At 37.5% G+C, this 13,028-nt stretch overlaps 1 protein-coding gene across 2 annotated transcripts in view; it reads right to left on the bottom strand.

Annotated features, from left to right (window-relative positions):
* The window catches only part of rngtt (RNA guanylyltransferase and 5'-phosphatase), a 68,724-nt gene extending 55,854 nt beyond the window's left edge, over positions 1–12,870 (bottom strand). For both annotated transcript variants that reach the window (XR_015090948.1, XM_086061602.1), the window contains exons 1-8: positions 12,465–12,870; positions 11,368–11,477; positions 11,181–11,284; positions 10,863–10,951; positions 8,235–8,310; positions 5,938–6,187; positions 3,716–3,825; positions 1,421–1,522 (exon numbers count right to left, since the gene is read on the bottom strand). Coding sequence is in view for 1 of the 2 variants with exons in the window: in XM_086061602.1 (XP_085917728.1) it covers positions 1,421–1,522; positions 3,716–3,825; positions 5,938–6,187; positions 8,235–8,310; positions 10,863–10,951; positions 11,181–11,284; positions 11,368–11,477; positions 12,465–12,528 (905 nt within the window). In the remaining variant the exon portion in view is untranslated. The remainder of the gene's footprint in view (positions 1–1,420; positions 1,523–3,715; positions 3,826–5,937; positions 6,188–8,234; positions 8,311–10,862; positions 10,952–11,180; positions 11,285–11,367; positions 11,478–12,464) is intronic.
* Positions 12,871–13,028: the final 158 nt, after the last annotated feature.

Genomic DNA, 13,028 nt, shown 5'->3' with positions numbered 1-13,028 from the left:
TTTACTGACGCTTGTAGCCCAAGAGGTCTCAATCATAGATTCTCTGTCTCTCTTCCATGAAATTTACGCGCCAGTACGATTCTGAAATTGACTGAAGTCATTAAAAATTCTCAAGCGCATGGCACATTTCACCAGAGTGCACGCAAGAGAGAATTTCAATTGTACAAAAAAAAAAGTTTCTCTGTGCAAAAAAAAAAAGTTCCTCTGTGCAAAAAAAAAAAAGTTCCTCTGTGCTTTCAAGGGAGACAACAATTTTATTCGGTTATGTGACCGGAAACAAAAAGTTCAATGCCATATATCTTTGTTGCGGAGTACCAAACAAAACACCATTCTATCTCAGGTGCTACAACAACCATGTTAGGTTGGTTAGCTATGTGAAGGCCAGTAATTAACTCATTCACTGCCATCGACGGCTATAGACGTCAAAAATTAATTTGAACTATTTCTATTAGTTTAACATTTTTTCCCACTTTTGTTAACAAGAGTATGAAAACCTAGAAAAAATGTTTTTGGGTACATTTAGAACAGATACAAAATTTGTGATTAATCGTGTTTTTTTTGTTGATCAGGGGCAGACAAAAGTTGTACTTCTTTCTGTCCCCTTTCATTCTTTTGTTTTACTTGGAATTTGAATATTGCTTTTTATTGTCTTTTTTCTTTTAAAAATTAATGAAATTAATTGATTGATTGAGTTAACTAGTGAAGTCATGCAATTAATTATGATTAAAGAAAAATAATCGCCTGACACCCCTAATTTTGAATTTTATTTTCTTAAAAAGAAAAAAGAAAAGATTATTTAAAAAAAATTAAATAAAAAAAAAAGATTATTAAGAATTAGGAGCGTCAGGCGATTAATTTTTTCCGTAATTAATCGCATGACTTCACTAGTTAACTCACAATTAATCACAAATTTTATATACGTTCCAAATGTACAATATTTTTTTCTAGGTTTTCATACTCTTGTTAACAAAAGTGGAAAAAAATTTAAACTAATAGAAATAGTTCAAATTAATTTTTTACGTCTATAGCCGTTAATGGCAGTGAAAGAGTTCAACACAATTCACGTCCACGCCATCTTCACTAATGGCAACGAAGCTAATTTAACACCCCTCAGTAGACAAGCATATATATGAAACCATTAAACATCTAAAGGAGACTCAGCAAAGGTGCCAAAACCAAATAATAACACTAAAAAGTATCATCAGCCAGACATCTTACTTTATCCTCTCTGCTTTAAACTCTTTAAAAATGTGTTTTTTTTTAATGATCAAGGCTGCCAAGCTTCTATCAGGACTGCTGAATATCAAATGATCTATTCACAAGCAAAGCAAATATTAATTTAGCACGGTCTGTAAGGCTTTTTGAGGTATGATTTTCCAAATCAAGCAGTTTCACACGCAACGTTATGATCAAGACTCACCGTGTCCCATCAGCTTTCCAGCTGACTTTGTAGGGATGCTGCTCCAAGAAGCAAAGGTTTTGTCGATCCATTGATACCGGTTGAGCACCAGGAAAACCAGATCTGCAAGCAAAAGGAACATACATACCGTGTTGATTCAATTCGATCACTTATAGACTCAACCGGCTTTCTTGGGCGATCCGACAGATTCGTGAAGACAGGTGGAAACGGGGGCCAGATTATAGTCTGCCATGTTTTATGTGAGGCCACTGACAAGAGATGTCACTAAAAGAACGGCAGAAGAACTGTGCTTGAAAGAAATCTCCGCTGTCTATGCGGATGTTGCACACGACATTGTTTATGGATGACGTACAGTTCTCTTTTTTTTTTTTGGCCAATTTGTTTTGTGTTTTGGATGATAAGCAAATCCTCTATTTCTCTATACTTTAGCTTTTCCATCATGTCGGTAGAGGTTCATCTTGGTCTCATCAGACCGTAAAGCTTTGGTTCATCTCTGTACTTTGCAAAAATCCTATCTGGCCTTTCAATTCTAGTGGTTTGCGTCTTGTGGTATGGCATACATTTTCTTCTTTCAAAGTCTTTATAAATAATGTAACTCATGATGGTCGCAACGGAATAAATCTTGAAGTCTACAAAACAATTGTATTATAATTAAAAGACTTTCTTCCAGCCAAACAAGAGTCAACTATTTTGTGATAAGCAATCTTGCTCTTGACTGTTTGCACTTGATGAGGCAATTAAAAAAATACTGTTTGTAGCAGATTAAAGCGCGCAGCCCCAAGCTACGCAATTGCATTCAGTCATTAGCAATTAAATGAAGACATTTGATGGACTATAATAGTGTAATTCTTTTAATATTGATGTCAAACGTACTGTCATCTTAGGCATATTGTACACAGCAACCTATCATGTCCTCAACTCCTCTCAGTGCTCATCAGTACAGCACTGCGACTGAGTACAGTACTGTTATGTTGTCTGCCTACATGTTGTTACTGGACCGTTTGTGTTCAATCTGTTGCTTAAACGGTTAAAGATAGCTGGGCCTTTCTTCAGGCAGTTTGTCTGGTACATATACAAGGTGTAATTCTTTGTTTCGTGTTAAGTTTGACAGTCAACATCAACTGGGTGTGGTATTTTCGAGACTGGTAAAAGCCTGCTTGTTATGTACTGAAGTTAACTGTAGACCAGGGGTCTGCAACCTGCGACTCTGGGGCTAAATGTGGCTCTTTAATCATATATTTTTTTCACATATTTGTTTGTTTTTTTTTAGATAAAATATTCTTCAAATTAATTAATGATTAAATAAAAAATAAATAATTAAACATTCAAGAAATGTCAAGAGTCCAAATTTGTCAGAAAAGGAGAGACAAAGGGTAGATGAAAACTTTTTTTTTTTTAAATACCTTCGATAAAAAGTGACCATAAATGTCCAAAAGGGAAGAGGAAAAGCAAAACATTTACATGAAATGTCCACAAAATTGGCAAAAAATGCCAGAAAATTTATAGCAAAATAAGGCATAAAATGTCCAAAAAAATGAAAACAGACAGACATGACTATAATATGTCCACTATAATTAAAACTGAAAAAAAAAAAAAAGAAATTTGACAGAAAGGCAGTATGAAAATATATGAAAAATAAAGTATGAAAAATTACAACAACAAAAAATCCAAAAAGCGGAAGACGAAAGGTAAATGAGTCTGTACGTAATGGATGCTTCATATTTTTGTGTTGTGGACTTGTGGTGCAGCTCTTATTAACTCTTGGGCCCTCAGTACATTGGACCAACACTAACACACTGTTTCCTTCATCACAATATTCAAATGTTTCGCCGCTCCAGACAGTTGTTGCTTATTTATTTGGCCTAAAATGGCTCTTTTGCCAGTAAAGGTTGCTGACCCGTGATGTGGACGAATAGGGGTAAATAAGAGAACCACTGCCACTACTACTGTCAATTTGTAACTATATTTAGAAAGTAGCTCAATAAAATCCAGCAATATACGTACAGATAAAACAACTTTGTAAGAGAGCAAAAAAATGGAAATAATGTTGACTGTTCCCTCAGTTGAGGCAGTCATTTCATTAAAAAGCTGCAGCTGCATTTTTTTTTTCATTAGAAAAATCTATTCCTGACTCTCTCGCCTGTTTCAAAGTGTCAGGATCAGGAGAACAAAAAAGAAAAGAAAAAGGTGACAGAAGAGAAATGAGCCTCTCACAATACACCCACATATGCAAACGCACGCACACACCTTTTCCCACAGGGGCAGAATAAGCACAAAAGAAGGTACTGCACTTACTTGTTCCACTCGGCCATCTCCTGACACATTCTTTGGATCTCGCCTAGTTTGGGCTGCGTGGTGACCTGTGTGACACCTTTCACCGTGACACCCTCGAGGAAAACTGCCCCCTGGGAAGAAGAATGAAAGACGTCTGTGTTGGAGTAAAAAAAAAAAAAAAAAAAAACACTCCCTCCTACACCAATACAAGACACTTCTTCACACAGCTGAAACTGTTCCAAACAGTTGTTCGGAGCGGTGTTAACAAGCGTCTGGAAAACATCATCAATCCAGCTTTTCTTCTTCTTTTTTTTACCTTTCCACATCACTCCATCCCGACATGAATTATATATTAATTCAACCTAATAAACTTCTTCCTTTGCTTCAGGATCCCCTTCCTCATTACCTGAAGAAACTTTGTATGCTTGTTTCAGAATGTTGTTCAAGTGGTTATCAAGCATTCCTCACAGCAAGAAGCTTCAGGTTGGGATGCGGGTTCAAATCTCAGTTCAGTCATTTCTAGGTTGAGTGTACTAAAAATTTTTTTTTAAAAATGCTCCAGCTTCTGTTTGTCTGTGCAAAGGATAAGCAGGATTTAAAAAAATGGTAGTACTCGTAGATGCAAGTGCATGTTCTATTGGATAATGTTATAATTATATGATTAGCTGCGGGGGCGGGCTTGAAGTCAGTCTCAGAGGAAATCTATTATAACTAAGTCAGAGTATGTCATTTGTACTACAAATAATGCACACAGTGAATCAATACTTAAATTTCTAAGCGATGGGGGTACAGTCAACCACTTAAATGAGTACACCCCAAAGTATTTGTCATAAATGGAGTTTCCTTTTGGTATCAGTATTTTCTATGGCATACACTCTGCAACAAAGTCAGTGCACGCATACAAAATTACATTTCTCTAATAATCTTGTGTAGCACAGACAAAATGAGAGGAGGTGCAGAGAACTTCTGCCCGTGTAAATATTTTTTATAGGCCAGAAAAACAATTAATCATTAGATATGTTCTGTTTAGCAATGCAGCTCTGGGATTTCTAAACGTTCTAAGGGCAGACTTGGAGCCAGTCACAAGAAGGAGTCATGCCGAATTCTTCAAAATTCCTTGTAACGTAATTTCTTTGTGTCTGGGTCTTTTCAGTGTACTGAAGTGCGACAATTGATGCTAGTCTCTCCTTCCAACGTTTTAAAGGCAATGTTGCGCAGGGTGGGCAGGTACACGCACTCGGGGCGAGTTAAATCAAACTTACATTTAAAACTAAAAATTATAATTTAATTCAATTTAAATAAATAAAAATATGGAAAAAAAACATTTGTCTTTTTTTTAAAATGAAAACAATTTAATACAACTTACTTAAATCAAACATGACTTTTAATGCAGTTGCTGGCTTCCCAAAAATGATCATAAAGCTATATTTGTCTTTCTTTTTCTCTATCAATTCTAACTTGATTGTGCGCTGCGGTGCTTTCCCAAAGTTCCCATACCTAAAGTGCAGCGGTCTTCATCACTTTTACAACGGTGGCCAACAGGGTGTGCAATCTGTTTTGAACATACAATTCAGCACCCGCTATTTGGGATCTTTATTAAGGCCCTTATAAATGGATAAAAAGCTTGCTTTTTAATAGGGGTGCAATCATTTTATGTTGAGGACTCGATTTCCCCCATTATAAGCTTTAAAGTGCAATGTATTTCACCGAAGCAGATGTGAAGTCTACTTCTTTCTCAAAAGAGCCAATTGGCCACCAACCAGTGCGAATAACCTTGAAATGGCTACTCAACCGCGACCAAGCGACTGTACTTCTTAACGATGCTGGAGTAAATGCAGGGTGCAAGCTGCAGCTCTGCCTGCCGGCTTGGTCCCGCCACAACTCCACGCTGCAGCCCATCACATCCAGAGAAATTGAATTTGCCTTGACACGAGCTTTCAATGCACTTACGGATTTACCCTTTGCTTTTGGGGATCATTTCCTTTCAAAGTGATTGTCTTGAAGTGTTTTTTTTTTGTTTTTTTTACTACTTAAGAGTGGTAACTACTCCATTTTAGAAGTGAGAGTGGAAGAATCAGGTTAATGTTGATGGAGAAATTGAATCAAAAGCAACTTGAGATGATTCAGTGCTTCCTTTTTCAGGATTAAAAGCAAACAAGCATATTGTTAAACGTGTTGAGGCAACAAGGCCAAAGCTTACTGTTAATGCAGCGTCCCATTTATATGCGCACACAAAGTCCTACCAGTTTTAGCTTCTCCTTCTTTCGCTTGCCGGGCGCCGAGCCGGACGAGCTGGGCCCGGATTCCTGGTTAAGTGCGTTCCCGTCGTCATCCACTTCCCCACCGTCGTCCTCAAAGCACCACTCGGGCAGCGTGGGGGCGGCAGGCGCGTCCTCCTCATCTCCATAGCGACGGAAAAGCTCTTTGAGGTAGTCACCCTTGTAGATCCCAGGGGCCCGGGCCTGGGCAAAAGCTGCGACGGCTGCTTCCACGCTGATAAGAGGAAACACAGGCAGGATTATTATTTCTAACTCGCACACTGACCAGATGATGCTCAATCAACGGGAGGTGGATTGAATATTTTTGCTTCGCAAACAAACTACTCAGTCTTGATTGACACTAAAAGAGATGTATGAATGCAACAAACGGGTTTTATCATACTGAGTATGGATGGGCGAGTCTCGATACCAGGTATCGGTATTGGGCGCATACCAGGCCTTATTTCATAGTATCAGTACTCGGAAATTGCGGCCATTTTATGATCAGGAACTACAAATTGGAAGAACAGAAAACTGGCACTCAATGTCATGCAATTTTAAGGAAAAATGTTATATAGGTAGTCCTCAACTTACGAACACAATGGGTTCCAAGAGGTTGTTTTTAAGTCAAATTTGTTTGTAAATTGAATTACATTAAATATTGATTAAAAGTCAAATTTTATGAAATTATTAACAAAAAATATTATAATAAAAATGTGTAAAAATATTAAACTAATTAAAATATACACTGTATTTATTCTTCTCATTATTATTAATATTATTATTATACTAATTTAGAGGTTGTCGAATCACATTAAAATAATTTTCAAAGTTACATTTTATGAAAATTATTTTTAAATAAAATAATACAAATATGTAAAAAAATATTAAACAGATTAAAATATACACTGTCTAATTATTATTATTATTATTATTTATTTAAAATTACCTATTATTGTTTTGGGGGGGCGAAATTTAATACAGGAGTCATGACAAACTTGAAGCACACCCTTAACCGGGTGCAAAACCAGTCAGTCCCAAAAATGTTAGACTTGGAATTAGGTCTTGCAGCTAGCAATAGACCGATGACGATTATTAGTATTCAAATTGGTCAATGGCCGATATTTGGAGCTGATACTACTCGAAATGAAGTTTTTCAAAACTGACATTTTAAACTTTCATTTATCTTTAAACCACTACTGAAGAAGTGTATGAGCACGCCAGGCAAATGAACCTGCTATAACCAAAGGTGTTTCCTGTAGAATTTGGAGGGCGAATGTTTCTTGCTAGGATGAATGCTGATGAAGCCACCGTTATTTGTTTACCCTATCCTGTTCAAAACATCAAGTAAGTCATGTAAGCTCTAATGTAATTATGCTTCATTCCAACCCCTTGTATTGTCTAATAGAAGAGGCAACCACAATTTATCACAGCGTATGTAGCCTAGAGGTTATTAAGGTCATCTCAAATGAAAGTGTTCTGCGACTGCATATCGAAATAAACCCACCTATAAAAAGTTTATAGATGGATGAATTTGTAATTACTATTACTTGGTATTATTTGGAAATTACAAAAAGGCGGGGAGGGGGAAATTGGCGTGCAAGGAGTTCATCTGATAGTCGCATTATCTCACAACACACAGGATGAGCCCAGCGCTTTGGGAATATTCATTACACAGGAAGTAGTGGGTGGTGGGAGGATTTAATCAGCCTACATGTCTACAGCAGCTTCCAGGAATTTTTGTTCTCTCAGACGACCTGCCCCACCTCTGTCCAAAGACCCCCGCCGGACCATCCCACCCACCACGATCACTCACTGTAATGCACCCATATCTGGCGTGAGGGCGATAAGCTCTGCTAACTGCTCAGCTTTGCGTTGCCTGCGTTGATTGATAGTGACGTCTTTGTTGCTATCCGACATGCGGTAACAATCGAAAGGAGAACGGGATTACCGTCTGATGAAAGGGAATTGCAGAACGCTGTATGGCTGAGCTTGTCACGGGAGACCTTTCGCAGCAAGATTGGGGGCGGAACCAATCACTAACAATCATCTTGTAATTACAGTGAATACAATTTTTCGCAGGGGACGTTCAAGGCCCACCCAGAATAGACGAAAGCCAACGCTACAGAGAAAAAAATGAACTTTTTCTTTTTTTTAATAAATGCATCCCTCCTTTTAAGACATTTAAATTTATCAAACCTTTTTTTTTTTTATCTGGCGCAAATGAGGTGGGGAACACTGTATTAGCAGTTCAATTGTGGTGAGCGAGATCAGAACCTTACCTCCAGTCCATCTTCTCCACCAAATAAGCAGATATCAAAAAGCCTGTCCGATTGAACCCATGCGTGCAGTGGACACCTTTGGGACACCAAGGAAACAGCAGAGTAATTAAAAAAATAACAATTAATAATGCTATTCATTGGTAAAGTCATAACTACAACATTGGCTATAAATTTAAAACGATTAATGGTGCCGGTGTTCTTTAAAAGGTGGCACTAGTGAACGTCTGCATATCAGATTTGCGGATTAAAAAAATAATAATAATAATTTGGGAAACTAGCCTGTGTTATATGAACCTTCGCGTACTTGTGGGTCAGCATGTGTAATTTTTGGGGGAAGCTATCCTCCAATAATTGCTGGAAATGTATTTGCTGTTTTAAACTAAATTATTGTGCAACAAAACAACACACACATTCGTCATCTTGTGGAATCTTGGTGCCAAGGAACTATATTGAAGTGAATTGAGGCGCTTTATTTAGACAAACGTTGTTCTTCATCGCCATCTTGTGGCATCTAGAGGCAATTATTGGGGGGGGGGGGCATCAAATTATCACTCGCAGATTTTACCCCCATAAATGGCGGAGATCCACGATACATAGTGCCTTCCTTGCGATCAAAGTAAGCAAGGGCCCAATTCTCTGACATCTCTGAAAGGTTATCCTGAGCGATTAACCCTTGGTGTGGTCTATGTCAAGAGACTAGTGATTTTACCTCCCTGATCTGCTTGGAAAACAATTGGGTTGGCAATCATAAAGCCTGTTCAATATTTACTGCCCGCAAATCCTATGTGTGCTTAAAACCGAGTGTGATGTGATTGCAACATTTTAAAACCCCCGTTTAAGTTATTCAAAAGTCATTGTTTACAACACACATTTTGAAATTCAAGTACACACATTGTACACATTTTACATAAGCTAGTCTTGAAAGCTAAACTGAAGTCCAACAGGTGCATGAGGGGGGTTTAGCAATGCATCATTTCTAGCAATATCAAACTTGAATTACCCTCCTTAATTTACAATACCACAAGAGGCCGTCTTTTGTATGTGTGGAACTGCAGTGACACTCCCTGTGCACACAAAGTTTGCCCGGCAACGTCGCACACGACTGAAGATGGAATGAAATGACGTAAGTGCCTAGAGATCACATTTACAAGCCGAGCTGCCTAATCTGGACACAGAAAAGAAAACAAGCACAATCACCAGGAGGCTAAAGATTGGACACACGCTCACACAGCGATCTTATGTTCAAGCAGTTTGTGTTACAAGCCAGACAGGCGTTTGTTGAAGTTCCTCTGGTGGGGTTTAAATAAAGGGTGTTCCAAAGAAGAGAAAGAGAGCCCCCTATTGACTGAAACCAGTAACATCCCTTCCTCACATGGTGTACCTTCCCTTCACTGGTCAGAACATAACTCTTATGTAGCGCTACAGTAACTCATATACTACATTATTCTGCAATTGCTCTGTTTTTTTTTTAATGTCTATTCTGTTCTCTTTTTTTTCTTCTTGTCCCTACACAAACCGCGTTGTGTTTGACTGCATTTCCAATAGAAATCTATACAAACCGCAGAGGGAGTATTTCAAACTGCACAGAAAAATTGTTCCAATAAAAAAAAAAGTCAAACAAAGCCACCATTCTGTATTCCAAGCAGCTGAGGGGGACAGGCTTGGGGGAAAAATGCCCATAATGATTTTGCATAAAAAGCAAAAACAGTGGACTAAATAAACAGTGAAAATTCAAAGGTGTTCTGATTTTCTGTTCTGCTGCATTGATTTCTCTGTTTAGAGCTTTTTGGGTAAGATCTTCAAAGCATGAGAGGCAATATAACACTATATATGTTCTATATTCAGGAATGAAACAAGTGTGTGTCGTGGCGTTTAATATTCAGTGTTCCAGCAATCCCTGTCGAGCGGAATAAATTGAAACCGCCGTGTCCAAGGAATAAAATGATGGTAGCAGATAAGTACATGAAATGGGAAGCAAAAAAATAGAGTCTGAAAAGCTTGAGCTGTTCCCATAACATCAAATCAAATCTATTATGTACAGACATTTTCAACGTGTGAAAGCATTTTATGTTATTCATAATGTGCAGAAAATAGCTATTGTGATGCAGCACATTTAACATAAATGAGTACACACCCTTTGAAATGAACTTTTATCGATTACGCAGTGAACACAAAATACATTTTCTGAATCTGTGGTTGAATTCTTGTGACATACATTTTTTTTAATGATTTTTTTTTCGTGGCTCTGCTAGAATTGCTTGTCATTGGTGTGTACTCATTTTTGCAACATTTGTTAGAAAATGAAGTTTATGGTGTGCATATTGACAAATAATTATCATTGGCTAGCCAGCATTAGATTTTTACTCTTCAGAAAGCTATATAAAATATTGCCAAAAATCAAATACCACAAATAAAATTGACATCATATTACATATAACATTATTGCAAATATAGTTGCGATTAAAAATTTGGAAGGGGTTACAAATGTTGTTGTTTTTTTATGGTATAGTAATGTAGTACAATTATTTTTAGGAGCCTACTGCTTTAATCTACACATCTGATATAGTGAAAAATATATTGAAAATAATATAGGCTCATTCAGTCAAACTCCAGATATTGGATCCTCACCTATTAGGTCTGTAGAATTCTTCTCTATGAAGTGCTCACAGAGTCTGATGAACATAGCAGTGGTCTCCTTAGAAGGACATTCTCCATGCCTGGGGAAAAAGAAAGACGTAAGCATATAATACTGCATCCATTTAAAACAGACTTTTGTGATAGCTGGAATTCAGAATTGTTATATTCTCATATTCATCTTTTCATATGAAACTCAAATGTCTTCAATACACAAAAAAAACACAGGAACTGACCTTGCCATTCCAATACTTTTGGAGGGGTCTATATAGACAAACAACAATTCAAGCCAAAATCGTAAACATAGCATACCCTTTACACTGTAGTTTAACGTATTTGATCCCTTCCTTTTCGATGTCATTGCGGTCGTAGAAGCGAGTTGTGTTCGTCAAATCCACGAGCAAACCCATTTTAACCTAAAGAGGGCAAAAAATAATAATTTGATATGCTGCTATGTTTTGAATACAAGAGGCAAATAGTGGTGATTCAAAAGATTTACATTTAAACTCTTCAAGTAGTTAGACAGCATGCTCGGGTAAAATCGGTTCTCCTCTGCAACTTGATCATCATATCTGGGACCCAGCATAGTTTTCATAGGCAGGAATTTACCTGGAGAAAACAAAGAAAAAAAGGACAGCATGGTGGACAACTGGTTAGCACGTCTACCTCACTGTTCATCTGGACATAATGTGTGGTTTGCATTTTCTCCCTGCTTTTACGTGGGTTTTCTCTGAGTACTCTGGACTCCTCCCACATTCCAAACATATTCACGTTAGGTTAATTGAAGACTGAATTTATCTATAGGTGTGGATGCTAGTGAATAGTTCACTATCTGTGCCCTGCAACTGCCTGACAACAAGTCCACAGTGCCAGCTTACCTGCAACCCTAATGAGGAGCAAGTTCATATGTATAGAAAGTTGATGTATACAAACACAAGAAAACATGGTTAAATACTCAAGAAAACGTGGTTAAATACTCACGATTGCCTTATAGTTTGCACTGTATGGCATTTAAGGGACAATTTTTGATATTTTGAATAATTTGTGACATTTCCTTACAATTAATACAAGTTTTTAAATGAAGGATTTATAATTAATCTTCCCATTACTTTTTATAGATACAGCATTTAGAACAGCATCGCGCTCTAATCCTCATTGTGCGCATGCGTACACTGGGTTTGTTTTGACACGTGATATACGCAACCCTCCTGATAGCTAAGCTACTAGTAAACTATCCTTTTTTAAAAAAAAATAAAATACATAAAAAGTTCATAAAAGACCAAACAGAACCACTAACGTTACGACATAAAGCTAATTATATAAGTATTACTTAGCCAAAAATGATGCATTTACTGTGCTTTATAGTAACTCCTATTTTTACAAATGCTACACTACTCGCTAATGTTAGCATATTGTGATGCTAACATGCAATGACTTAACGGTTAAACTGTATTATTATAATATTTCAATATTGGATTCAAATGTAATCGTAGTTTGAGGTCGGAATACACAAACAGCAGATATGTCGCTACGTCGAATAAGATATATGTAATGTAAATAACGTTAATAAATGTATTCTGAGCTCGGCTGTTTCACCTGCCACTGGTTGTCCTCTTCTGGGACAATTCCGCCATCGGGGAGGGGGTCCCGTGTGTGACATAGTTAGCTCCCAGCCGTTGGTATAACGGACAAGCGCGTCTGACGGCCTATACAATAATCCAAGGCGTCTGCACGGTAATATCACCTTAATCCCCGAGTTGTGGTTTACCCAAACACCGCGGATTCAAAGGCCCATTTGCCGCTAGTTGAGCTCATTCAAAATTACGGTCACCGGATATTAAATTTTAAATTGTTGTTGCTTTTTTAAATCAGCTATTCTTAGATCTCAATTTGGCAAACATTGCGTCCGTACGAATACTGCGATTATAAACATGGTCTCTCGGTCAGCTAAATAAACAAGCTACGCTTCTCATTCATGTTCCATCAGGGTGCCTGTGTTGCGTTCCCGTGTCAGCCGGAAGTCAAAATTTTCCAAACCTTTGATAATTTTACCATATGTGATAGCAACAGCAAGTTATTTGTTTGTTTGGCTGCACTTGGATGAGTGCACGTTCATCTTTATTGCTTGTGTTAACCGTGGTTATTTTATTTATATTTCCA

Source organism: Leptonotus elevatus, chromosome 18 (genome assembly GCF_054856555.1).
Source record: "Leptonotus elevatus isolate MCC_2025b chromosome 18, RoL_Lele_1.0, whole genome shotgun sequence".
Lineage (NCBI taxonomy): Eukaryota > Metazoa > Chordata > Actinopteri > Syngnathiformes > Syngnathidae > Leptonotus > Leptonotus elevatus.
The sequence above is the reverse complement of the archived record's forward strand: the minus strand, read 5'-3'. Positions and strand labels throughout refer to the sequence as shown.